A 27,995-nucleotide genomic window follows, 5' to 3' on the forward strand; every position below is an offset into this window, starting at 1 on the left:
GCAACTCTTTATTAACTCACTGCTACAGCTTACGTGCATCTCTCACGTTCCACTCTTACTTCAGGTGTCACATTCCAACCTGTCCGTGGGAATTACTATTAATTAAAATGCACACAATATAAATCATCTCTGAATGACAAAACTCATTACTGTTACAGTGAAAACTAAACTTATTTAACTAGAGTGATATTCCTCTTGTTACCATTCACACATACTAGCTGCAATCAAATCACAGATCAACATTGTAAATTCAAAATGAAAAGTTCTACAAACTATGTCCTATTTCAGTCTTAAACTTATAACAACACACATTACTAAACATGTTATGCTTTTCTCAACATTCTTTCTTTAGTCCCCCCAAAGTCCATGAGTGGTCCACAACTATTTGTTCACAAAGTCTTTGTAGCGTTGTGGCGTCACCACTGTGCGACCAGCCCTTGTGGTCACTGGTAATACATTGCTACCCGGTGGGTATGTGTCACCCGTGTCTGTGTCTGTGTGTGTTTCAGGAACAGTCTGTGGAAGAACAACCACAGTCTCCATGTCCATAGACTCACTGAGGGTCTGTCCGTGGGCACGCCTGAGGTGTTTGCGATTCCTCCGCAGAACACCCCCAGACTGCAGCTGGACTTCGTAGGATCTCGCATCCACAGCCCTGAGAACTTTGCCTAGTCTCCAGAGAGTGTGAGATCCAAATGGCTGTATTCGCACACAGTCTCCTGCTTTCAATGTGTCCAGATCTCTGGCAGATCTGTTGTAGTAGTCAGAATGGCGTTTTTGGTTACTGCGTAGTCCTTGATGACGGTGTGTTACGGTGATCTAAAAGAGCAAGGTAGGGATCCTGTGCGCTTTGTGCAAAAGTCTCTTGGCTGTTTTGACAGCTGATTCTGCTTTGCCATTGCTCTGAGAGTGCCCAGGTGACGAAGTCTTATGCAGGAATTCCCACCGTTCGCTGAATCTGTGGAATTCTTGCGATGAGTATTGTGGTCCGTTGTCTGAGATGACAACATCAGGGATGCCTTGTCTGGCAAAGTGGGCTTTCAGTTTCCTTATCACAGTTGCAGATTTTGTGTCTGAGAGATAATCTATTTCCCAGAAATTTGAATAGTAATCTACAGTGATGAGATAGTCCTTGTTGTCAAAAGAAAACAAATCTGTGCCTACTTTAGCCCATGGTCTGTTTGGCATTCCATGTGAGATCAGTGTTTCTCTTTGTTGCTTATAGTCCACTGACCTTCAATGTCACACTTGGCTACATAGGTCTTGATCTGGTCATTAATGCCTGGCCAGTATACGCACTCTCTGGCTCTTCGTAGGCATCCTTCCACCCCAAAATGAGAGGAGTGTAGACGTTGCGTGATGTCTCTCCTTAGCGCATCAGGTATGACAACACGTTCACCCCGAAACACTATTCCATCTTGGTGACTCAGTTCATCCTGGAATGAAAAGTATGGTCTGATTTCGCTTGGTGTCTTTGTCTTGTCATTTGGCCATCTTTGTTGTATGGTTTCAAAGAGTTTCTGCAGTGTCAAATCCTGTGTTGTTGCAGAGCGGATTAAACTGAGGCTGTCGGCCAAGATGGGTACATGCTGCAACATATTAACAGTCTCTATTTCAGCTTCCACTGAGCCAAAGGATGAACACTCAGGTAGGTACGCTCGGCTCAAGGTGTCTGCTAACACCATATCTTTTCCTGGTAAGTAAACAACATCAACATCATACTTTTGAATACGCATCATCATTCTTTGTAGTCTTTTGGGTGCACTCAATAGTGGCTTTCTCACTATGTTCTCTAAAGGTTTGTGGTCACTTTGTACAGTTACCTTGCGTCCATACGTGTACTGATGGAATTTCTCCAAAAAATCATTGCTAAGAATTCCTTCTCAATTTTGGGCAAAGCCCTTCTCTGTCTGTGTGAGTGCTCTGCTTGCGAATGCTACGGGCTTACCCCTCTGGACCAGCGCTGCGCCCAAACCAGTGTCTGAGGCATCACACTGCACAGTCAATTCCTCCTCCGGGCTGTAGTACTTCAGCACTGGTGTGTTTGAAATAGTCTCTTTCAATTTGAGAAACGCCTGGTCATGCTGCTCTGTCCACTCCCATTCAGCTGTCTGAGTGGCTGACAGTGGTCAGAGAGATGAGGACAGAACTTAGCCAGGTAGTTCACCATACCCAACAGCCTCTGAACTGCTTTCAAATCTGTTGGCTTTGGCATTTGTTCAATGGCACGTACTTTTTCCGGATGTATCCTTACACCATCCGCTGTCAGGAGATGTCCTATGTACGTAGTCTCTTTTTCCTTCAGCTTGAACTTGTCTGCGTTCAGTTTAATGTTCTTTGTCTGCATCTATTCAAAAACAGTCTCAGTTTCTCATTGTGGTCTTGCTGTGCCATTTCTTGTGTCTCACCTTGTCCCATAATCAGCACATCATCAGCAATGATGTACAGACCAGACAGATCCTCCAGCGCCTGTGTGAGCTTACGCTGAAATACCTCTGGTGCGGGGCTGACCCCCATTGGAAGCCTCAGCCATCGGTAACGTCCAAATGGCGTAGCAAACGTAGTCAGAAAACTTGACTCTTCATCTAATTTTACATGCCAGAAACCACTTTTCACATCACATACTGTAAACACTTTTGCCTTAGCCAGATCTGGGAGAATGCCCTCAATTGTCTGCAATGGGAAGTGACTATGCTTCAGCGCCTTGTTCAAGGGTCTTGGATCAATGCATATCCGTAGCTTCCCATTCCATTTTTGGACAACAACCATTCCATTGATCCAGTCTGTGTTGCATTCTACAGGTGTGATGATTCCTCTGTGCTGTAGGTCTTGAAGTTCAGCCTTCAGTGGTTTCATCATTGCTACTGGCACCCGCCTCTTTGGCAGCTGCACAGGTTTCACCGTGTCGTCAATCTCCAGCTTGTATTTTCCTTCAAGGCAAACATCACCCTTGAACACGTCAGCATACTCTGCTTGTATCTGCTCCATTGTCCATTGGCCCCTTGTAGTCTTAACTTCTGGCAATGTTGTAACTATGCTGTCAATTGCCATATTATTTTCGTAGTGCACTTTAATCAGCTGCATGCCCTCACTGGCCCTTTTGCCAAGCAATGGAACGGTATCTCCCTCATCCACAACTTGGAACTCCAACTGGTACAGCTTCTGGTTTCTGGGATTTCTCAGCTTCAGTTTGCATTTTCCCCGTGGCTTAAGCTTGCTTTTGTTGTACATCACTACCACACTCTTTGTGTCTTCAATCTTTGTGTTTGAATCAAGCAGATCAATTGGAATTATGTTACAAGCACCACAGTCTATTTGAAATTTCACAGTCTGTTTCCCCAAAAGCATTCCAGCAAAAAGCTGTGTGTTGAGTCTTTTATCAGAATCTACTGAACTGGACTGGACTGGACTGGACTGGACTGGACTGGACTGGACTGGACTGGACTGTCTCAATCTCTTCTGTAGTTACACAGAGGATTTCATCAAACTCATCACTCTCGTGTTCTGCTACATGGTGCACTTTCTCTATGATTCTCTTTGCCACGCTTTTTGCACGTCTTACCGTATGCTGGGCATTTCTGCTTGCTTCTCTCATGTGTTTTGCCACAAAATTTGCAGTCCACTTTATCCGCTGGCTGTTGGTAGTGCCCTGGTCTCTGTATTGCATGCACCTCCTCCACTTTAGGTCCGGAGATGGTTTTGACGTTCTCGCGCGACAACTCCGAGGCTCTGCATAACTGAATGCATGTGTCGAGCGTCAGGGTCTTCTCGTGGAGCAACCGCTCCCTCATGCTGACATTGTTGCCTCCACACACGATCCGATCCCGAATGAGCAAGTCTCTTAAAGTCCCAAAGTTACACGTCTTTGCTAACACTTTCAGGTCCGTGACATAACAGCAGTGACGTGCCGTGAGGTTCGCAGCTGGTGCGGCACAGAAACCGGAAGTGATTACGTCATTCCGATTGCTAGTTGTTTAAAAAAAATAGAAATGTATACATCATACATGTATATATGCTTATGGTTTAAAAATTGTCATCTCACCAGAACTGAAAAAACGTTATGTTTTATTTAAGCAATATAGCACGAGTGGGAGTGGGGTAGGTAAGGGATAATCCCACGGATGGTGTTCGGCCGTAGCCATCGAGGCCCGTGTTATTGTTGCTGGAGAAGGTGTTAATTTGCTCACAGGTAAGACCAGACACCCTTCTCTCTGCCATCTCGTCCATATTGACAGGGCCAAGCCACCCTGCAAAATTTTCAAGACATCAGAAAAATGGTCAGTTAGTGTCACTTAGTTGCAGTGAAAGTGCTGCACCCTCGGTTAGGGAAGAAAATGTTGGGCTTCTTGTTATCATTATGATTGACTCACTGCGATCAAAGTTGTTGCAGTAAGTTTCTGCTTGGCCAAACAGGTTCATTCCTTGGGCCTCTCCCTGATCCTTGTTTCCAGTTGGCACTTTGTCCTCCATTTGGTCATTCTTTCCCAATTCAGACAGTTTTGGAATGCTTGAGTCAGTGCCTTTCATAAACACAGACATTCATTCAAAAAACATTTCAGATACACAGCTTGGTTCACATAAATTCTCAATTAAACAACCAAACACCTTGCCTGTATAATTACCACTCATATGAAACAAGACTCAGTGACAGACTCCACAAGCAGAAGACAAGTGTGTTTCCTGTATGTCCTGCCATGTCTGGCTACAGGCCTTCTTGCCTGTCAGGGTGCAGTCTACAGGTATGCAGCCTACAGACAATGGATCTATTAATCATAGATTGTGGCTTAAAGCATGTGTGGAAAAAGTGAAGGGTCAGCCATAGATATATTGTAGTCTGTTCTATTCCTACTATTGTACTCTATATCACGTACGCTTCTCCATGTTGTTCTGGACCACTGGTATCCCTTCCAGGATCACATCTTGCCATTTCTGGCAACAGGCCTTCTTGCCTCTCAGGGGTAAGCAGGCTGCAGAAAGGGTAAAAGAAAAATATGATCAGTCACCCTTTCAATCACTCCTGAATTACATTACTTCCTTCTATTATGTGTTCTCCATGTTCTTACTCGCGGTTTTGGTCTTTGTGTTCCCACGTCCACTGCTTGTCTCTAATGGTGCCTCGACTTGCACCTGTAGGACTTCAGCAGTCACTTCCTCCTTGGGCAATTTCTTGGTGTCATTCAGATGTTTTTGTCTCTGGGCTCTTAGCTGGACCCTCTTGGGCTTACGGCTCTCCTGGAAAGCCTGTAGGGTGGTGTCCATTTTCTCCTGGACTTTGCTTTTTGTCACCTCTCCCTCTTTCCCCCTCGGCTTCCATCCTGAGGCCACAAGCTGAGCTCTAGACCTCACCATCTCCACCTCAGGTCTCACTGTTGCCTTCAGTCCTCTGCCCCTCTCCTGGTCCATCTTCTTTATGGCCTGCACTCTTACTGATACGGTAGTTTCTCCGCCTCTGTTTCACTCCTCTCTTACGGATCTTGTCCCTGACGCTGGAAGATGCAGTCCTCAGGGCATCCATGAAACAACCACGCGATTCCATCTTCAGCAGTTTGATGAACTCAATTGATTAGTCTTACTGTTACAAAATGTACTCTTTTGTGCCTCACCAGATGTTAAATAATAATAATAATAATAATACATTTTATTTATAGGGCGCCTTTCAAGACACCCAAGGTCGCCTTACAACATTGAATACAACATTGAATTATACATAATACAGCAACAACTTTACAGGTTATAGGCTTGCTTGAACAGGTGTGTTTTGATTTGTGTTTTAAAAAGAGCGATTGAGTTAGGGTCAATGTTCCTGATGTCAGGGGGGGGGGGGGGGGGGAGTTCCAGAGGTGAGGGGCAGAGCGGCTGAAGGCTCTGGATCCCATGGTGGACAGATGGGCTTGGGGGACGGTCAGGGTGATGGAGGAGGCAGACCTGAGAGACCGGGTAGGGACATTGATGTGGAGGTCAGAGAGGTATGGAGGGGCGAGGTTATGGATTGCCTTAAATGTGTGGAGGAGGATTTTGTAATTTATGCGGTGTTTAATGGGAAGCCAGTGGAGTTGATGTAGAACTGGGTTGATGTGACTGATGGATGGCGTCCTAGTGACGATACGGGCAGCAGCATTTTGTACCAGTTGAAGTTTATGGAGGAGTTTGTGTGGGAGACCAAAGAGAAGGGAATTGCAGTAGTCCAGGCGGGAAGTGACAAGGGAGTGAACCAGGATTGCGGCGGTGTTGGGAGTAAGTGGGGGGCGGAGACGGTTGATATTGCGGATGTGAAAGTAGGCAGATCGGATGGTGTTGTTGATGTGGGTATTGAATGATAAGGTGCTGTCGAGGACGACACCCAGGCTTTTAACCTGAGGAGAGGGGGTAACCAAGGAGTTATCTATGGTGAGGGTGAAACTGGGGTGTTTGGTGAGGGTGTGTTTGGAGCCAATGAGGACTGCCTCAGTTTTTTCACTGTTAAGCTTTAGGGAATTTGAAGAAAACCAGGATTTGATTTCCTGTAAACAGGCACAGGGGGAGGAGGGTGGGAAGGTGGAAGTGGGTTTGGTGGAAACGTAGAGCTGGGTGTCATCCGCATAACAGTGGAAATGAATATTGTATTTACGGAAAATCAGTCCAAGTGGGAGGAGGTATATGATGAATAGGATAGGGCCAAGGACAGAGCCCTGGGGAACACCAGTGGAGAGGGGGGATGGGTGGGATTAGAATGATTTTAACTGGATGAACTGAGTACGTCCAGAGAGATATGAGCGGAACCAGTCCAGGGGTGTGTGAGTTATGCCAATGGAGGCTAGTCTGTCAAGGAGGGTGGAGTGGGATATGGTGTCAAAAGCCACGCTCAGGTCGAGGAGGATGAGGATGGGTAATAGTCCTGAGTCAGCTGCCATCAGGAGGTCATTAGTGATTTTGATGAGGGCCGTTTCTGTGCTGTGGCGGGGGAGAAAACCGGATTGGAATTGTTCATTGAGGTTATTGATGGAGAGATGGGCATGGACCTGTGATGCCACTACCTTTTCCAGGATTTTTGAGAGAAATGGCAGTTTGGAGATGGGACGAAGGTTATTGAAGTTGTTGGGGTCTGAACCAGGTTTTTTTAGCGTCGGTGTCACTGCAGCAGATTTAAGAGAAGATGGGACTGAACCAGAGGTCATGGAAGAATGGATAATGGCAGTTATCAGGGGCAGTAGAGAAATCACAAAATCATAAGGTTAATTTTGAATTTTCAAAAGTTTGGTTTCAGCCGATCTAAGGGATCTGGCAGGGGCATAAAAAGACAGCATGTCTGAGATGTATTGTGGAGCGAAACCATTTAGGGCCTTGAACACTGTTAGAAGTAATTTAAAATCAATTCTGAAGGGTATGGGCAGCCAGTGTAGGGCTATCAGGACAGGGGTGATGTGTTCTCTCTTTCGGGTCTTTGTAAGGATTCTTGCAGCAGTGTTTTGGATGAGTTTAAGCTTGTCAATCAGCTTTTTTGGGAGACCAGTAAAAAGGGCATTACAATAGTCTACTCGACTGGTGATGGAAGCGTGCACAAGTTTTTCCGCGCCTGGTTGCGAGACAAGTACACGCACCTTGGTGATGTTTCTCAGGTGGAAATAGGCAGTTTTGATTATTTTGTTTATGTGGGGGGGAAAGTTCCGGTCGGGGTCAAAGGTTACACCAAGGCTAGTGACAGAGTCTTTAGTGTGCTTATTTAAATCACCTAGGCTGTGATACAGGGCTTTTCTTTTGTCAGGAGGGCCGATGAGCAGGACCTCAGTTTTCTCCTCATTGAGTTTTAGGGGGTTTTTACTCATCCAGTTGGTGATGGCGGAGAGGCAGGTGGTTAAGACAGAGATGGTGGTGGAATTGTTAGGATCGATGGAAATATATAATTGGGTGTCATCAGCGTAGCTGTGAAAGTCAATGTTATGAGCTCTAATGATGCTGCCAAGGGGCAGCATATGAAGGGAGAAGAGGAGAGGGCCCAGGCAGCTACCCTGAGCAACCCCAAAAGGCGCATTTTGTATGCTGGAGGTGTGCTCACCGATGCTGACAAAAAATGTCCTGTCGGTGATGTACGACTTAAACCACTCTAGGGCAAGGCCTGATAGTCCCACCCAGGATGCAAGTCTGTGTATAAGTATTCCATGATCAATTGTGTCGAAAGCGGCACTTAAGTCCAGGAGAACAAGAGCCGAGACTTTATTTGTTGCAGTGCTGAGCCTGAGGTCGCTGGTTATTTTTGTCAGAGCAGTTTCAGTGCTATGGTTTGCTCTGAAACCAGATTGAAATTTTTCTAAAATGTCATTCTTGGAAAGGAAGGTGTTCAGTTGCTTAAAAACGGATTTTTCAAGTATTTTACTCAGAAAGGGGAGGTTGGAGATGGGTCGGTAATTATTTAGGATGTTTTGGTCCAGATTGGGTTTCTTTAGGAGTGGTTTGACTAATGGCGCTTTAAAAGAACAAGGGAAACTGTACTTCAACGTGTGTGTTTCATATGGTAACACAATATGGTTTTGATAAATAAGTGTAAAGTTATATTCAAGAGTGTGTAACTTTGCAAAGGAAGGTGCTGTGCTAATTGGGTGTGTGGTTGTGCAAACTGTGTTTAGTGTTTTGAAAAACCAGGCCCTGTTTTCAAAATCTTGCTTGCAGTTTTTCTCAATTGCTAACACACATTTTTTTTAAGGCATATCTCATCTTCTCAAAACTCTAAACACAAATCCCAAAACCACACACACAAAATGCAAAACCCTACATCACCTACCTCACCGGCAAAATGCTACTTTGCCTTCAAAACAATGTTATGTCCCCTCAAAATGGTAGCCTATATTGTGTTTATATGACACACACAGACCATCATATGAGTAGACACTTCTTAGCACCAATTGAACACTGATGCTCAATGGAAAACACTACTATGAATGGGAAAACACCAGCATTATGCCTTTTCATGTTCAGTGTTATACGCTTACTCAGTATAATGTTTTTACTGAAATATAAAACAACACACAAATAAACAGTAACAACCAAAATATTTCTTTATTTTTTTCAAAAGTGCTGTAGCCTGTACATCACAGCAAACACAACTGGGTGTGTAAATGATTTGCACAGAACAAACAATAGAAAATAGGCAAGTACAGTCAACAAAAAAAGAAGGAAAAATGTAAAATTAAAAATTAAAAAGGAAAAAAAAACTAGGCTGCATCCTGTTCTAGCTCAAGAACTCTCTGAAACAAACATGACAATATTGTATCAGAAATAGACTTACACAGTGTTGTGAAACACTTGAAAATAACATTGGATTGGATTACAAACAGTGCAGTAATGTGTCAGTGCTGATAGAACGCAATCAGTTGTGGACATGTATGACTTACTTGCACATAGTCATAGCGTAATTGTTTGACTCTGTTGGAGTTTCTGTCAAAAGGCACCCTGAACACCTGCTTTATTCTCAAGGTGTTCCGCCTTAGAACATGGTCCACTGTGGGTAGGCTCACTGTATTGTAATTGTGTGTAGTGTTTTAAAGAAAGTGTGGTTAGGTCTAAAGCAGAAAAATGTGCTTATAGTTCAGCAAAATTAAGGGAGCTGGCACATGAGTTAACGGTTGTGGTCATTGTGTCATAAGTTACAGTTTTTGTTTGTAAACCATTGAAAAAACTGCCCTCCCATGGAATTTGCCATGGTGATGTATTCATGCAATTCTCTTTTTGGTCATGATGTGGTGCTAAAGACACAGATCGCATTGTGATCACATGACCCAGTTACAGTATGATAATCTGGTACAGTGCTGCCTTTTTAATCACTGCAGTGTGTCATCTATCAATTTAGATATTCTCAGTCATAGGTCTAGTAGTTATAAAGATGTACTATTGAAGGCTGCATTATCATAAGACACAGTACTAGGAGAAATGGAAGGTGTGTTAGTGTATAAAACAGAGCAGCGAGAAAGAGAGAAAGAGAACACTGTCCTGTCACAATGCAGCGGCCACTCTCCTCTGGCACCACTCACATTCCTAACCTCTCCACAGCTCTAAACTTAAACAACAGCAGACTCTACCATGTGCCCGTGGAGAGGGGGTGGACACTGATGCTATTTCTGGAGCGGGTGAGCTGCCAGCAAATTCCTGCCCGTGGTGGACGAAGCTGAGCAAAGCCCTCCCAACCCCCTCCCAGAGCTGTGGCTGATACTGCACCCGACTGCCTTCATCAGCGACAGACAGAGGAGGAGATTGTGCAGTGAACGTGCCTCACTCATGAAACAGACCTGTCTCACGCCTCAAGACAGCACACTATGGAGTTTGTGTGTCGGTGTGGGAATGCATATGAGCATATTGTTGCCTGTGTGTCTATCTGTGTATGTCTCTGTGTCTGCGTATTTTGCAGTGAGGAGACTGATCACAGTGCATTAATTCCGTCCTCTTTTGCTCTCTCTTTTCTCTGTCTGTTTTCCTATCTTTCTTGCATCTTGTCTGTATCCCTTTCTCTGTCATTGAGCTGAAAAGCGTACCCTAAGCAAATGGGGGAGGTGCATTGGTAAGAAGAACTGTACAGCCTCTCTCTCTCTCTCTCTTTACCTCTTGCTCTCTCTCTCTCGCTCACTCACTCAACTGCCTCTGAAAGAGCAGCAAACATCACATGATTTGATCCTGTACAGATACAGCAAAGAGGGAGAGAGAGACCCAGTGTCTTATTAAGGAGGGATAACATAAGACTGTTGTAGTGATGGTGTGTTTTTGTGTTTAACATGGCAGGGTGAAAAGAATGGTTTCTCTTTGACCTTTTCTTGTTTGGAGTGTGATCTGCAAATCACCCTCATCACCCCTATTGCATGTGTGGTGTGCGACAGGGAGAGAGAAAGAAACCTAACAACAGTATATTCCAGATAACATTTAACACAACGGATACAACTGGAAGGCTCTGGGTATAAGTGGAAATGAGCCATGTGAATGAAAACTGTGTGTCATTTGAACACTCATATCAAAGTCTTTCTCTAATAGGCAAAAATCAAGGGCATTGAATGTCTGAGGTGTGAAAAAGGGTGCTACGCAACAGCCCATGATGAACCATATGACCTGTCATTTCTCTTGTAAATTCTGATAAAATGGCCGAGCTATGTGTTCTTTTTTCACTCTCACACTCACCGACCTCGGGGAGTGGCAAGAGTCACAAGAATCACAGTAACATCATCTGATTCCGTGACTCATCTGCTGCTCCAGGACCACACACACACACACACACGCACACACTTGACATCATCATCTGATAATTCGTGAAGTCTCAGCGCTTTAATAGTTTAGTAGCACAGTAATTGTTTTAGCTTTAATGGTTAAAATAGGTTACATCATTTAAAGTTAACTGTCGCATATCCAAAGATACACATTGTACTGGAATGTAAAGGCAAACCATGCGGGTTTTACTATAAATAGTCGTATCCGTAAAACATATAGCGTTACATCATCTTATTATGAATTCCTTTCTCTGTTGTATTTTCTCCCTGATAATGCCCCCAGCGACTGCCTCTGAGCCGCGGTAGGTCTGCACAACACCGAACTTTCTGCGTGCAGTACGGCCCGGCGCTCTCCACAGGTGATTGGTGCCATGTGTCGTCCAATCACAGAGCTCTGATCTACCATTGCAAAGTTGTTAACCCCAAACCAGAGAGTCGCGTTCGTTTGGGTAAAAGCTGGCTTCTGCTTCCCACAGTAGTCTCTCGAATGGTCAGTCAATGGATTTTATCTGACTAAATGGATACAACCGAAGCAAAAGACCAGGCGACGCCAGTGATATTGTGGAAGTAGTCTAAAGTGATTTGGTCAACGATACGTGGAGTCTGTTTTCTGTTAGCTACTGTAGCGATAGCTACATAGCTTACAGATCTACATTGGCTAGCTACCCAACTAACGTTGGTGTCTGCCCGAGGGATGGCTCTCTTGCTCGTCATGTTGCCACAAAATTGCCATAGTTCACCCTGGAGGCGTATACGGTACGTTGTTATTGTTATTTCTCCATGTTTGTACACTTGAAAATCGTCTTGATGTCTTGTGAATAGTTGACGGTGTTGCAATTCTTTTTCAGTCTTATTTCCGTTAGTAACAGTAGATGTCTGAAATGTATGACGTTAGCCATTTAACGTTAGCTAGCTCGTCAGGCATTCTTCAATGCGAATTCCGCCCAGGGTGTCGCTTTAACCTTCGATTTCCTCGGAAATATTGTGACCAAAAATACAGAAATATGGAAAAATGATCGACCCTTTATTCCATCGCGTCGAGCTACGTTCGGTTAGCAAATTTCCAGGTTTGAATCGTGATTATAAATGTAAGGATGTGTTGAAATTAAACTTTGTCATGCTACCATAAGCTGTCTTGATTGGCTGAGCAGATACTTTTTCCCTGCTGAAAGGGGAGTTCATCAAGCCAGCGAAATGCCTGCAGCGCAAAATGTGTACGTTGCACTTTTTGTTGAAGTAATTTTCGAACGCGTATTAGTTTTTTCATTCAATTATTTCAATGAGTATAGCCAACCTCGCATCTCTAGCGTCGATTATAAGTATTTAATGTATCAGTATTGTCGACTGATGTTAACAATAATCTAGTCATTAGCCATGTAGGAATATGCATGACGTTAGCTAACCTAGACAAATTAACATTAGCCTTCTGGCTAACGTTAGGTTAACATCTTTGTACGTAAACTGTGATTTCTAACTTGGCTAATTAGCCAACATTAGTTGAGGTATTGATGGATAACGTACAGCATAAGATACGGAAATTTAGGTCCGTCAGCTGTTCGTTTATTTTCTCTCGAGGATGCTCGCCTTAAACTTCGCGGCTGACTTCCTCTTTAAGGTGTTGTGTCCCCCAGGACGTGAACATTACTTGTCGCCTATAAAATTACAGTTGGCAACTCGTGGGGCTGGCGAGACTGTCTTTTCACGCTGTAATGTTAAATTTGTTCGCGCCGGTGGTCCGCTCTGTTGCGCATGGGGGGGCGGGGGGGGGTTAGAGATGGCTTCTGGCTTTATTTTACGTAGTCGCTGTGCCACCATTTGCTAAATGTACTCTTGGCTTGTCTCCAAAGGTATAATAAAGGTGTTTTTGTTACACATGTTGACATGCCTTTTAACGGTCTGGATTTTTCGGTTGGTGACGTTCTCAGTTTAACCGATGTGTGTGGCGTGATTTTCCTGCTGGTGGGTGTTTTAGTGGCGTGGTTGGGTCTTCCTCACCGCCTGCGTCTCATCTAATTGCAGCTAATACAGTAACGATTTGAGAAGACAGGGCTCCACCGCTGTATCTTATACCAATAGTTAACCTGAGCTCCTCCATTGTCCCTGTTGTCCAAACCTTAACTTTTGCTACTTTTATGCGACGAAAAAAAATGATTACGCGTTAATTTGAGAAGTGCCCCCTAGTCGCGGAATGGTGTGTAGTTTGCTCCCTCCCCCCACACGCGCCCTGAATTACACAATCCTCCTGTGGTACTGAAAACTGCTCTTCCCGGAGTCCCGCATTCCCCAAATTTGACCCAGTTTCTCCAGGGGTAGGAAAGGCTCGAGCATAACCTTTCCGCCCATTAGCCAGGGGGAAGAAGGGGATTATCACTAAGAATCTATTTTGATGTTTTGTTGGAGATGAGATTTAGTAGCAGATGAAAGTGAAATGAGATTTCAGGTCAGTGTTAGGCTAAGAGTCGATTTGGATATAATTGCTCCTTTTATGCTGGACTCCCATTGAAATAACCCTATATCCTGTTCCTGTTATGCAAGCAGTAGAACCAGGTGCTAACAACGTCATGAGTTTCATTCTCACAAAAAAAAAAATATATATAACCTAACCTGTAGTTTAAAGCACATTGGGTACACTTTTATGCTAAGTGAGGAAATCGAAATGTCCATCCTTGCTCATGCAGAGTAACCCAGATATTTAAGCATGTATTTTATACACTGTCTGGCCTTCACCTGTGAGGCAGCTACTTTACCCGCTGCTGCCAAACAGTAGCCTATCTCCTTCACTGTTGAGGTCAGGGTAGCATCCCTCAAGGTTGAACTCACAGAGCCCTCTGCTGGTGACCACCTTATTTGCATTTTTCAATTCTAGGACCAATTCATATTCTCTGAAACAGTTCTTGAATGATTCTCTTGCTAATGCTTTATCCCTTCCCTAGGGTGACAAAAGAAAGAAACCATGGATCAGGGACATCTTTAACTTTGGGCCAAATCTCTGAGAGCATACACTTTGAGCCAGGCCTCTGCCATAAACTTCCCTCATACACCCAAGTTACCCATTACAAAACCTCTACTGTGAGCAATACTAACAAAAATAGGCTACACTAGCTGTCTTGATGATCCTATCACAAAAATACAGGGTCCTAGGGAAAGTGTCTCTTTGGTCTTTCTTAGTCAGCCTTATCAACATGATTGCTCTATTTAGATAGGAGATCTCAGTCACTTGTGCTCAATGTGGGTGCTAAAGGTAGAACTAGAATGAGAATTTTATTTTTATTTTTGACAAACTTACTATGAAAAGTGTAGTCTTGTTACAGTGAGTCAAATCTGACCTTGAAAGGCCAAGTATAAGTTGCTAAGATCTGCTAAGAGCATCACTCAAATAGGCTTCAACTCCAACACCAAGATGTGTGCACTGAACCTGAAAGTACTCTCTGTCATGGATAGGGATGTCACGAGAACCGATACTTACGATACCTTTCGGTACTAAAATAACAAAGCACAGACGATACCCATTTTTTTGAAGCACCGTTAGTACCGTGAGTGCCGGTGCCAGCTGTTAGAATCGGTGCTGCGCTTCTTCTGGAACTGACGGGGGCAGCTATATACGCTTCGGTGTTCCAGTCTGCAACACTGGCAACACTGGGAAGGCGGTCTACCAATGAGAGCATGTGCAAAAAGGTGGAACGTAAGGGAGATATCCTTTCCAAAAGACGTATTAGTTTGTGAAACACCCAGAGAAACACAGTTATCCGACGAGGCTAAATCCCGGACGCTTTTGGAATCCCTGCCGGACGCATTTTTTAGGTCTCGAAAAGAGGACATGTTCGGGTAAAACACAAAGTCTGGTCACTCTACAACATTATGCAAACGATGCTACCGTACTCTTCAGACCAAGGGAGGTAGTACTTTCAATTTAGCAAAGCCCCTGAAAGACAGTCATCTGTATTTGTTTAAGGAACTCAAGGATAGTTCTGATTCATATTAACAACATCCAAATAATGCAGCTTTTCAGTTTTTTAAATCTGTCATATTGAAATACACGTTACATGACGTTTAAAATGATGGGCACGTGTGTTACAATGGCTTATGTTATGTACGTAGTTTAGGTTATCTATGATGTAGTTTTAACGTTAGCCTATAGCCTGCCTTGGTTTGAAGGAGATAGAGAAAGAGAGCATGTATCTTGCAAGTATCATGACTAAACTAGGGAAATTCACAGAATGTCCAAGTTTAATATAGTTAGGCCTACACATAAATATGCAATTGGTTTGATAAAACACGATTACCCAATTTATTTTTTTTCGATGCCATATACTCAATGTAGCCTATAATACGATTTGCGAGTGACAACTGGAATTCCGCCGCGACCACATTTAACCTTTCGATTTATTTTGTATTAAATACGTCCTTTAAGAAGCTCAAAACTCATGTTCATCTTGTTAGCTGAATGGCTGCACTGTTATATCGACGGTTTTGTTTTGCACTGTTTTTGCACAGTACCTTTTGAAAAGATGCCTGGAAGTCTGGAAAGTGTCTGGGGTCACTATGTTGCACTTTAACCATTAATTGCACTTTATTATGTTGTGCTATTCTATATTGCACATGTTTTGTATGTCTTATGAGATTTTGCTATTTTCACATATTTTAATAAAGAGGTTCATGTTTCAAGTTCAAGTGCATGGAATCTTGGAAAATCCTTTTATTTTTTTTACGGTGGTATCGAAATTGGTATCGAGATTCGTGTTATTTTACTGGTATTGGTACCGACTACTGAATCTTTGGTATCGTGACACCCCTAGTCATGGACCCCACTGCACCTCTTTAAGTTACTGCAGTAGCCTGAATTTGGCAGCCTGTTTGACCATTAGACCTGTTAGAGAGATACATTCAGGTTATCTGCACTGGTATAGGTCAATCCATGTTAATTTTATGTAGAGGTGCAACCAATCACTCCACTCAGTCATTCTCAGAAAATCTACTGTGGTTGTTGACATGTAGGCAAACTTACTCATAACCTATGCCCTGAGACAGTGTTTCTCAAATAGGGGAATGCAGAGGGCTGCTGCAGGGGGTATGTGAGAGAAAGTGGAAACTGATATTTAAGAATAAATAATGAAAAAAGTAGGGGTGGGAATCTCTTGGCACCTCATTTTTCGATTCAGATTCAGAGGTCAACGATTCGATTCTAAACCGATTATCGATTCTAACCCGATTATCGATGCATCTCAATTTTTAAAGCATTTGAATTTGCTACTCAGAGTCTCAAATCACTTCCTACTTTGTGTTTGATAATTAAAAGAAAATCATCAGATGAATAATCTTCTGAATTAGCTTTTCCTTGTCACAATTATGACTCTTTGAACAATGCAATAATTGATGCAGCTTGCATTTCAACACAATATGAATGTGTAAAAAAAAAAAATAATAATATTTTAAAAATCGATAACAAACTTTTCTGAATCGAGACAGAATCGTTGAGATAAATCTAAAAAGAAAATAGGTTGTTAGGCTATATTTTTAAAGTAAAATTAGTATTGATATTCATCATGCCAAGAGAAGATGAAAAAGGCCATAAGCACATCAACAACAGCAGCATTTGAAGTATCGTAGCCTATATCTTTTGGCTAAAGCTAAAAAGCCATTTATTCTAACTGAGGAACTGATGGCCTAAATAAGACCAATGTTGGATTAAAAGCTGGGTATGGTTGACGGATTGATCATTGCCTGCGCACCAACAGTGATATCAACACAACTCCAAAACCTTTTGTTCCTGCAATTGGTTCGCATTTGAGTCACAGTAACTAGATAAGTATTCATTTGTCGATTAACTGCTGGAAACCGCAATAAGAGGCAATGATGCCAAATGGAGCACAGTAAAATATCCTAGGCCGTAAAACTGAATGTTGGATTAGGCCTAAACTGGACACATTTTTAAAAGTTTTCTGGTTAGTGTTTTATTACTAGTCACCACAAAACACCTGTTACCTAACTGTAGGTTAACATAACTTATGGTTACAAAAGACGGTCTCAATTTCATTATGGAACAATGTTTTGTTTGGTGAATAAACTTAGTAGTAGTAGTACTAGTAGTCAGTAGTTTGGTTTTCTCAGGAAATGGAATTGGCTAGAAATCCTGTACCAGTGTGTGTGTGTGTGTGTACCGATACAGCAGCATCAATGACAGGGTGTGTCAAAGACTTCAGCGCACAGTTAAGGCAGGGAAGTCCTGTTACTGTAGTGCTGTGGGGGGGGCAAAATTCTAGCTCTTGGTCATCCTGAAAAACAAGGCATTATCAACTGTTGAGCAACAGTTTCACTTTTGGTAGAAGTGTACAACTTTACCCAGTAAATGAACATGACAAATTTCAAAATATTGGGCAAACTTTTATTTACTAGGACTTGGATTGTTCTTGCATACTTGTTAACAAGTTGCTGCTAACGCTAAGGACAATGATAGATTCCCAAGGATTGGCAGGATAGATGGCCTATCTTGGCAGATATTTTTTACTGAATTGAACGAGTTGAATGTCATTCTGCAAGGCAGACACTATGATTTTAAAACTTTATGACCAAGTCTCAATAAAGCAGTGCTGTGAAAGATTGCTTCCTCGCCAGTTACAATATGGATGGGGACACAGTAAAAAAAACCTTCATACTTCTTGGATCTAAGAGAGAAGTCTGAGAAACTGAATTGGGTCAGAAACACTTCCCAGAACAACCTAGGCACACTACCTGTTCACCTGAGGGAGTTTTGAAAAGAGTTTTGGGTGTGTGTGAGGAGAGCGCACACTGAGCTAGGAGAAAGGGCTTCTACATTCCTCTGCGGAACTTCATTTTCAGCAACTTTGCCTTTAGAATCTAATAAGGTTATCCTTAAAAACATGTTGGCCCAGATAAAAAACTAAATCGGATAGGTAGGTAAATATATTTTTTTACTCCCAATCAGCAACAAAAAATAGCATAGAGGACCTATCAGAAGACTAGCCTATATGATTCCACTAGTGCTATTGTGTTCTAATAGGTCCTCTTTATTAGTACTAGCCCTTGCCCTCTGTGAAATCCTGCCCTGCTTGGTCTCAACAGAAAGTTATAATTGGCAAGTCGGCAAACAGATGGAGAAAAACCAACATCATTTTAATTAAATCTGAATACATGTTGTGATATGTTACTAGGCGTGATGTGTTTTTTTCTCTAATGTGAGCAAAACAGAAGGCTATTGATCAATGATCAACAAATCATTTGTTCAGTGGTCAAAGTCTTTTCTCCAAAGACCAAGTCAAAAGAGCAGGAAAGGGCAAATTAAGGAGGACATTTTATTTCACAGAGGTGATAATTTCTTATTATTATTTTGGTTACATGCTGGGAAAATGTATTCTTCCATGATGTCTGGCTGGTGATTTTGCAAGCTTTTGGTTTATCTGTTTCATTCTGCAACAGTTTGAAGAAGTTGAATTCCCTCCTTAGATTGCCTAATTATTTGTCTGGGAATTCCCCGCCCCTTCACTGCATTTCATTTGCTCAGTTAGTCTGGCAAAATACTAAATGGAGGTCCACTTCACTCACGTAATTGGACACGCCTTTAACCAATCAGACCAACGATGCTATACAACGATCGGTAATAAAGCAAACACATATTTTTTCTGTATGAATTGTTTCAGAGCAGGTTTCTGTTCTATTTTCAAAGAAAACTTGCCTTTGAAATCATCCAAGACAGCCGCGAGAGCAGTATATAGTTTGCTGTGCTTTTCTCTTTGATTTCGCTTTCGATACGTAGACGTGGTTATTTTAAATCCGCCAATGGCGCGCCAGGTAGCCAAAAGCCAGTTTGTGATTGGTCCCAGAGATCCTGAGAATGCTGTAATGAACGGCTGTGCAATCTTTGCCAGACCCTTTTCAGAGGCAAAATCAAATTGGCCGGAGAAGAGGGGCGGGACTTCCCAGACTACCTAATTATGGCAAGATGATCACCTTTTCCTGACGTTCTGTGAAGAGCTTCTTGGCATACAGAGAAACAGAGGCAAGATGGCTCGAAGGGGTTTAGGCCTAATTAGCCATGTTTCAAAATTCACATTAAAAGACATGGATGGAATCATTCAAGTAGGAAGTGGAAACACATGACATTTATTTGCTGGAAAAGGGTGGATGAAGTCTCAAATCACATAGGGTAAAATGCATTAAGGTTGATGGAAACTGGTTTATTAGCATCAAAAAAATGTGTTAAAGTTGTCATGACCTCATGTTTTGAACCCACAGCTTTTCACAACTCCTCCCTTGTTGCCTCTGCCAAGGAGGTTATGTTTGTCTGTTTGTGTTTGTCAGCAGGTTTGTGCAAAAACTACCGGGCTGATTTTCTTTCAATTTAGTGGATGTAATGGCCACGGAAGAGTCCATTAAACTTTGGAGCAGATCATAGAAATCACCAAGCGGATCCAATCATTGTTTTTTTTTTTTTTTTTACTTTTGTTTACATTACAAGACGGGGCATTTGCCCTTGGTGGAAGTGTGCACTCTCAGAGTGTTTTTTTTTTTTTAATTCATACAATATAGCTGATGGAAGCACACACATAATTGCATTTTCTCCAGCAGAATTTAAATGAATACTCTTAAAATGGGAAAATCACTTGGATGGACAGCTAATGGCAGGTTTTCAGCTAGCTCAACTTCTATCTCTTGGTGGACCCGATGATGCTTGCATTTTATAGTGTTTTCAAATCAGAGAGTTAGTCCAGTTATTGGAAAATATGGTTGTTGAAAGAATTTGAATAGCAAAATTAGATTTTAGCTGAAATTTCAACCAGGCACAGCACATTTTGGACTACATAGGAAAAGCATGGGTCGTCTAAATCAAATAACAACTGCAGCTATGAGTTGGTCTGGTGTGAGTGGCCGTTATTCTTTTATTTATTATTTTTTTCTTGTTAATGCAGACTTTGTTGTGCCAGTGCACGCACGCAACCCTACCTTTGTACTGACTGAGCCCATGGTCACTCTCTCTGTCCCTGCAGGCCTTGGACAACATGGGTTTCCTGGTGGATGATGCACTCCGCATGCATGGATTATGCCAATGGATATTATACCTTTTTGAGAGGTAAGTGTGGCTTTCTGGAGTGCTTTATTACTGATCAGCGGTGTCAAGCCCAAATGTAGCGCAAATTCCCATTAACGGGCCCAAAGTGTTTCAATGTGGGAATGATGTGTAAAAGGATATTTCTTTCAATGCTTTTATGTCTGGAAAAGCATTTGGAATTTCTGCTGTGTTTTGTATTGTGAGGGTTAAAGGTACCACACTAAATGGGAAAGAAACCTAGCGGCTTGGACCGAGCTTTAAACAATACCGGCCCATCAACAGGTTACTTTAGGTGCAGGGATGGGAGAAATCGGACCTGATTGGCTGTTGAGCTCAAATGTCAACAACATTTCCCCTGAATTGTTGACTGCATCTGGAAAGTGCATAGCCCTGTGATGTTGGGAATGAAAGAGCATACTGTGAAGCTGAGGCTCTTCGTGTGGACATAATCATGCTTGTGTGAGCTATTGCTATGAGTTGAACAGGTGTAGGTGGGCATCTCAGAGGGCATCTGAGTGTGAGCTACTGCTATGAGTTGAACAGGTGTAGGTGGAAATCTCAGAGGGCATCTGAGATGTTCGCCAATCTGTAGCAGTGGTCTATTTTTTTAATGCCCATTTACTAAAGGACAGGTGAGATGGTGATATCAGCTTGTAGGTCTGATATGGTCAACCAGGGAGCCAATGGTTGCAGTAGTCTTTGATTGTTTGTTTGATTGTTTGTAGTCATCTCAAATGGCTTGCAGTCGCCTGTGAGAAGTGTAGCTTATTAGAATGACGTATTCTTCTAATTTGTTCACACTGTCGAGGCAGGCAAAACATGTGATTAAGTTGTATGTGCTCAAATGCATCACTTACACCATGTGCAGCACATGTGTTCAGCATGGTTTCATATGAATCTGGGTTCTGGAGAAGGACAGGGACTACTTTTATGTGTGGTAGATTGGTTAGTGGTAGATAGCAAGACTGTGCTATTATCTCCCTTAACAAAGTATCTTTTAGTAATTATAAATCTTCAGCTTGGTTCTTGCATTGGCCTCCATTTCAGACGTAGGCAAGTGTGTGTGTGTGTGTGTGTGTGTGTGTGTGTGTGTGTGTGTGTGTGTGTGTGTGTGTGTGTGAAAATCAGTGAATCTGGAAGTTGCTGACTACAGATGTTTAGTCAGCTAAAATTAGTTTGAGTTTAGTAGCAAGATGTTGTACTCTATAGCAGTGGTTCCCAAACGTTTCGTGGCTGCCCCCCTTTGACAATTCAAATTGTATGTCGGATGCAAAGACTGAGACACACAAACCTCCCTTGTTGAAACGCCAAACACACTCTGTGAACCACAACTATATAGAATAGAATATTTCAAGTCTGTTTTTAGGCAGTGAGTGCCCAAAGTTGGTATCTCAGAGATCTCTACTAAGGAAAACATTGGATTGGAAAACGAGTGGAAGGAAACATGCGAAATAGGGAGTGCACGTCTTATCTGAGTCATGGGAAAGTTAATGCCTTCAATGATGGCCTCTGTCTGGTGACACTAAAGCGCTCATCTCTACATCCAGACACCTCTCCTGTGGTAATATGCTCTTACTTTGGCACTGTTTGCTGCAGGGTCACGTCTCTGTCATCATTCGGTTTCTGAAATGGCAATGCTGTAGTTTGGTGCGGTTCATTTGTGCCTTAACATTGCAGCTGAAGACTAGACAGGGTTTTCATGCAACACTCTGTGGAGCCACAAGAGGGCGATGTGTCTCAACATATCGCGTCACTGTTCCGTGGGAGGATTATTATTTTTATGTCCTACGATATTGTAGAATACTGTGAGTTGTGAAATCAGGGGAATGTACAATGACAGTCTACAGTGCTCAGTGTCATTGGGTAGAAAGCAGTATAATTATGCTTGTCACTGCAAATTTGGATTAAAACCCCTACGTTTATTCATAAAGATATGCGTTATTTTTGAAGCATATGCTAGTCAGCCTGAAAACGCTGTGTTGAGGTGGTCACGACTTCTCCAACTGACTGTTAAAACATTATTTAAAGCTCATTCTGTCAGATTTGGGACAGTACGGCATGAAATTAATTATAAATTCTTCAGGTCTGTATTGACACTACAGTGATGGATAAAATCATGGATGCAAGGAGTTTGTTTCGCGGCTGACGCGGAGTAGCATTGGTGTCATCGTGGGTGGGAGAGAGACGCAAGAAGAAGCGTACCCTCATCCCCCCGCCTCCTTCCCTGCGGGCGGCTCGGGCGCGCACGCGTGCTAGACCGTGCGGGAATGGCTGGTGTGTGATCGGGGGTTGGGCCGCTGGAAGCGAACGCAGAGTTAAAGAGTTTTTAATGTCCGCCATGTTGGCCATGGCGTATTGAACCAGGGAGAGGGAGCGGAGCTACGGAAAAAAAGAGACCGAGAGAGAGCGACCAAGATCCGGGCCTTCCCGGCTCCGTTCTTCTCGCCATACCCATATTTTGTAACCAATCGAACGGTTGACTCCTGGAGAACGCCACAGTTCCATCAATGAGAACTAAAATTTGTACAGTTGTGAATCGTAGGGGATCGGATAGATATATGCTGCATCTTTCATTATAAAAAAATGAGTAAATTGTCGTTTCGGGCACGGGCGCTGGACGCTACCAAGCCACTACCCGTCTTCCGCTGCGAGGACTTGCCAGACCTGCACGAATATGCCTCAATTAACCGGGCGGTACCGCAGATGCCGACGGGGATGGAAAAGGAAGAGGAATCGGTATGTTTTATGGTTTCAAAAGTGGCATTTTGTTATTTCGCCATGTTTTCTTCATACGGCGGGCGCCCCTATCTTGCCTGCGCAAGCCTGCACAAAATGGCCGCCATTTCTGTTTTTCGCGAACACGGTGGTATGTGACATATTATTAGTGCTCCGTCGAAATTTGTGCAGCCTGTTCGTTTATAATGGTGTATTTGTTCGAATTTGAGTGTCAGAGTCGGGTTGTATTGGGTTGTTTTATTAGGAGTTGGTTTGCAATGCACAAAGGAGTCACGTGACTTTGCTTCAATCCGCCATTTTGTTTACTTTCTCTGTGCTTGGGATGGGCCTGTTGAGGCTGCAAGTGTTGGGAATGGACGCCAGATGGCGAAGCTGGGTCTGTGATGCCCATCATGTTTATGTATAAAGACATTATGATGGTACTACGTCCTTGTACACAAACAGCACTGAAGCTTTTCCTTATACAACTGACGTTTAGTAGCAATTAACAGACCTGCAACTGAAGCGTTTGATAATTGCGTTTAGTTTATAATTCCGATGTATGTCATAGCTCAAATCCTAGGCAGTAATGGTTAACCGTGGAATGACATCGTCTTCAGTTGTGAACGTTTCGCCGGTAACACTAGCGTTACTCTCGGCGTTAAGGTTTCATTAGTGACAGAAGACATCATTTGTGTGATGTTCTTATTTCCGTGCTGCACGCAGTACAGACATTTTTGCATTGCACTAACATTAATTATTATTACATGAATTACGGACATCCGAGCTTGCCACGGAGTCTTGAGATGCATATGTAACAAATTCGTGGGTGAATAGCTTCAGTGGAGGTAACATTAGCTATTTTCAGCCGTCAGTAGATGAAGTGGGGCTTGATGTGTGGATTTCTGCGCCGGTTTTTTGACCAAGCCTCAGGTTTGAAGGACTCGTCAATGTGTACATAGTGAAAGATGCGAGCCCTGTCACTACAGTTATGTTGAAAGCCCCGGGGCATGGACTGGGCGCACGTGTCCCCAGAACAGATACTGTGATGATCCCGGAGCCGCAAGCAATGTTTGTACGGTGTAAGGGCATAATGTAAAAGCGCTGTTGTGAATATTTAAAACAGACATCCTTCATTGTATAGTGGCCATGAACACGTATGTGGGTAATGCTGTCATAACTCACTCGGCACTTAGGTAACGTCAGCTTTGGTCGAATTTTAGCAGTGCACACTGCCTCCGCTCTCACAATGTTTGCTGTCTCTCTCCTACACAGAAATGCATGTCTGTTCATGGGCACTATCTAGTTGTCTTAACTCTTCACGTAAGATCATTTACAAAACTTTTGTGTTATCCTCTCAACGAAATCGTAAACCCATAAAAGCCGCTCTCCAATAATTTAGAGCATGTTGACACATGGTTGTGTAAGGGTTCCCCAGCAGCTCGGCTACATCGGCTGCCCTTCGACGAGCTACCGGCAGCGACATGCCCGCCCGTACCACTGGAAGAATGTCACCCCTCGCTGATGTGTCTCTTAAAGTTGTTCGCTTGGGTAATTTTCGTACATCATTCAGTGCTGTCGCAACAGGAGTTTAAAGGTTCGTGCATAGAGTTAGCACAGCTAAATTATTGCGTTGGCTGTCTAGAAAGGGGGTTTGGTAGACCACCTTCGTTTTCTCTGCAGTCTGGGCATGCATACATTTGCATAAAGTAGAAAGGGGTCTTTGCATCAGGTCTATACAGGGTATGCACATGTCTTCACAGTATGTGTAGGCTAAGTCACTGCGGTTACACCCACTGGATGGCAGAAAGGCTAATTTACTGTAGGGCAGCGTTCAGCTTAATTGCCACAATACCACAAAAAACACATCTAGTCGAACTGTAATAACTCATTCGAGTTGTCACACGTCACGTCTGTGGCTCTAGTAAAGACGCATTCATTGAAATTAGGTAGGATATGAATGTATCTAAGTTAGTGGAGAGGAATGTGAAAAGAGTAGCCTAGTATTTAAGGGTCTTTAAGAGCCACAAATGATGGAATAACAAAAATACAGTCAGTCCATTGAAGATTATTCAGGATGCCCTAGGGTTGGTTTCAATGATCATCCACCACCAAAACAATATTCCAAAAAGTCCGAGCAAAACCCCTCTAGGGAAAAGAAGCATAGAAGATTGATCTGGCCCCTAATAAATCTATGTTGAATCTGCAAAACTCTTATTTCCACACTGGCATAGGTCTATAAGGAGAGGAAAAAATCCAATGAGTCAACATAATCCACAAAATTGTCTGCTCATTCAGGAATTCTGAAGACTGTTGCTCTATTGGCGTCCCTCTATTCCCCTCCCCGCGATAGTGACGTCAGTGCATACCCCTATACTGGAGTTTGCACAGATATACTGGCTCTCCAGAGATGGGTTGCAGGAATGGGCAAGTGTACGTGTGAAAGAGGGAAGGACGGAGAATGGGCTGTTTAACTGGAGCAGTCTGTTATTAACAAGCTTTTCTGTGCGTCTCCCCCTGTATTCATTATCTCAAATGAATGATTTGCCAAGACAGATTGCTCAAGCAGAGCCCTCATTTGAAACCTGCAAATTAATGGACTTCCTTGTTTCTGTGAATATCAGTGCTGGTTGTACTTTGCTGTTCACAGCAGTCTGAGCACACCACCTGTAAAACTGGTTTTTATTACTGATTGTTTATGTCTCTTCCGAACCTGAATAACGTGTTTCCAATGTGGGTTGTGTGCAGCTACGGGTTGGAGGAAAGAGATTTCAGTTGAGTCTGATTATTCAGTGTGCGTGTGCCATGTGTTCGCAGGTGTAGTAATTGGCCCTGCTTGTGACTAAGCAAGCCAGTCGGCTCTGGGGCTGACAATTACAGCTGAAGCCACTGCCTCCATTTCCGATCTAAAGTTTGGACAGGTCTTTGTGTAAACTGTTGACGTGTGTGTGTGTGTGTGTGTGTGTGTGTTGCCTGTGTGGAGTTTCTTCACTTGGAGTTACCCCACTGATAGATGTGCCCATGCCTCATTTGCATCGCGAGGAATATTTATGAGCTCGTTAAGTATCCCGTCTGACATGAAGGCCAGTGTGTTAATTATGAGGCTGTTAATGATGGCTTAATTATCCCACAGGCAGGCTGTGGTTCCCATCCCATGAGGTCACACAAAGCTTTTCTACCTACAGGCTCCTAAATTGAAAGAGCCTGGATTCCATGACTTGGTATTGTTAAATGTCTTCTGGTAGCTACTAGAATAACTTTGCATGCATGTTCATTTTGTATAGTTAATGCCTGACCAATTTTTGCCAGCACAGCAGAATGTGGCAGTGGCTCTGTATTTCAAACAGTTAGTCAGCATGCGTATTCAGTGTTATTTCACTGTGTTTGGCGTGTAATAACCATAGGAGTTGGTGTTTGTTGTATAATAGCCTTTAGGTTTAGAGCTAAGGTTTGCTGTGTTCCGAGGGCCTGTTGTGAAATTGTGAACACTCGTTGGTAAATTAAGTTGAACGCTCTCCATTCATGTTGTTCGCCTGCCCTGGATGCACAGCAGTAGGGACCCTGTGTGAACTTGACACACACACACACACACAGAGTGCTGGGCAGCAGACATCATGTGAGTGGGGCTGCTGCTGGGAATAGCACTGATGCGGCGGCTCTGAACGCTGCTGTCACTGCGGGCAGGATGGATGGGGATGCCATCGCTATGGAGACGCTTAGCTCAGAGTAGCTGAAAGTGCTGCAGAGATCGTGGATGTGGATTTATGATGGAGGAAATGATGCGGGGGACAGGTGATGGAGAGGTGAAGCCTGCAGTCAGTAGTGAAGTAGCGCTCGACTGATGATGGATTGATGATGGATGTTTTTGGCAGAGCGATGAAGGGCTTTTTGGACGATGGGAAATGTGGTGTTTTGGTGGGTCAAAAGCTGCAGTGGTGTTGGAGGGAGAATTTTGGTGTGAAAGGTATGTTTTCTCTGTCAGTGAGTGAGTGAGTGAGTGAGAGAGAGAGTGTGTGTGTGTGTGCGTGTGTGTACAGACGCAATTGGGTCCCAGAGGGTCCTCTGCCCCCTTCCCTGTGTGTGTGTGTGTGTGTGTGGTAATCCTCTCAAGGGATTTGTGTGAAGAGGCTGTGTGTGATAATTGACTCCTGACCCACTGACCTCCGTGTGTGTGTGTGTGTGTGTGTGTGTGTGTGTGTGTGTGTGTGTGTGTAGTAGGAGCTGCACCGAGTACTCGAGCAGTTACATAAATGTGTTTCTACATAAATGTTGAGTTTGTAAATCATTTGATGATCTTGCGTGCACTTAGTTTCCAGTTGGAGCCCTTGGTAAACAAGAGGATGGATGGCCACAGCAGAAAAGGATAAATCAGTTGATTTGGAAGTTTGTTGATAAAACAAAACAGCAGAATTTTCTCTCCCAACTGTCTTTTTGATCAAATAAATGTGCAACATTTGTGAGCTGTGGATGGATTTCTCAAGGATGTCTCTTACATCAAGTCTATAACAAAACAAAAAAAACTGCTGTATGTGACACACAATAAGAACACTTTATTGGCTAAACTTTCCATCCTGGGCTACTGTGGATTTTTGGTAGAAAATGAAAGTTGATTGGCATCATCCATACCTCACCATTGTGTAAGATAAGACCCAGTGTTGCCTTTCCATCAAATAATTCATTTTATGCTTTGCACTATGTTCTGAGACCAGTCATAGTTGCATAGTCTCTTCATTAATGCGAGACACCCCTCCCTCCCACGCTCATCTTGTAACGATTAGTATGTTGAGGTCATAAGTCCGTGAGTGGAGTGTTTGAGAATGACCACACTAACCAGACATGTATGATCATCGCGCCTGATCAGGCTCGTGCAGAGACAGACAGTGAGAGACAGACAGACACTCAGTCTCACTGTTTGGCATGATGGAAGCCTGTTTTACTAGTAGCCTAATGTTAACAGACAGATAAAGTGTGTGTGTTTTGACAGACCAGGGAGGCTG

The 27,995-nt window shown here is 43.2% G+C and overlaps 1 protein-coding gene across 2 annotated transcripts in view; it reads left to right on the top strand.

The window, feature by feature from the left end:
- The first annotated feature begins 11,707 nt into the window (after window positions 1-11,707).
- Window positions 11,708-27,995, top strand: part of epc1a (enhancer of polycomb homolog 1 a) — a 48,376-nt gene continuing 32,088 nt past the window's right edge. The window contains exons 1-2 of one of the 2 annotated variants that reach the window (XM_080855423.1): window positions 11,708-11,975; window positions 20,222-20,304. Coding sequence is in view for 1 of the 2 variants with exons in the window: in XM_080855422.1 (XP_080711548.1) it covers window positions 22,867-23,019 (153 nt within the window). In the remaining variant the exon portion in view is untranslated. Of the gene's footprint in view, window positions 11,976-20,221; window positions 20,305-22,638; window positions 23,020-27,995 lie in introns of those variants that run through there. The other variant, XM_080855422.1, reaches the window with a different exon arrangement.

The sequence above is a fragment of the Sprattus sprattus genome (genome assembly GCF_963457725.1).
Source record: "Sprattus sprattus genome assembly, chromosome: 17".
NCBI classification, from domain to species: Eukaryota; Metazoa; Chordata; class Actinopteri; order Clupeiformes; family Clupeidae; genus Sprattus; species Sprattus sprattus.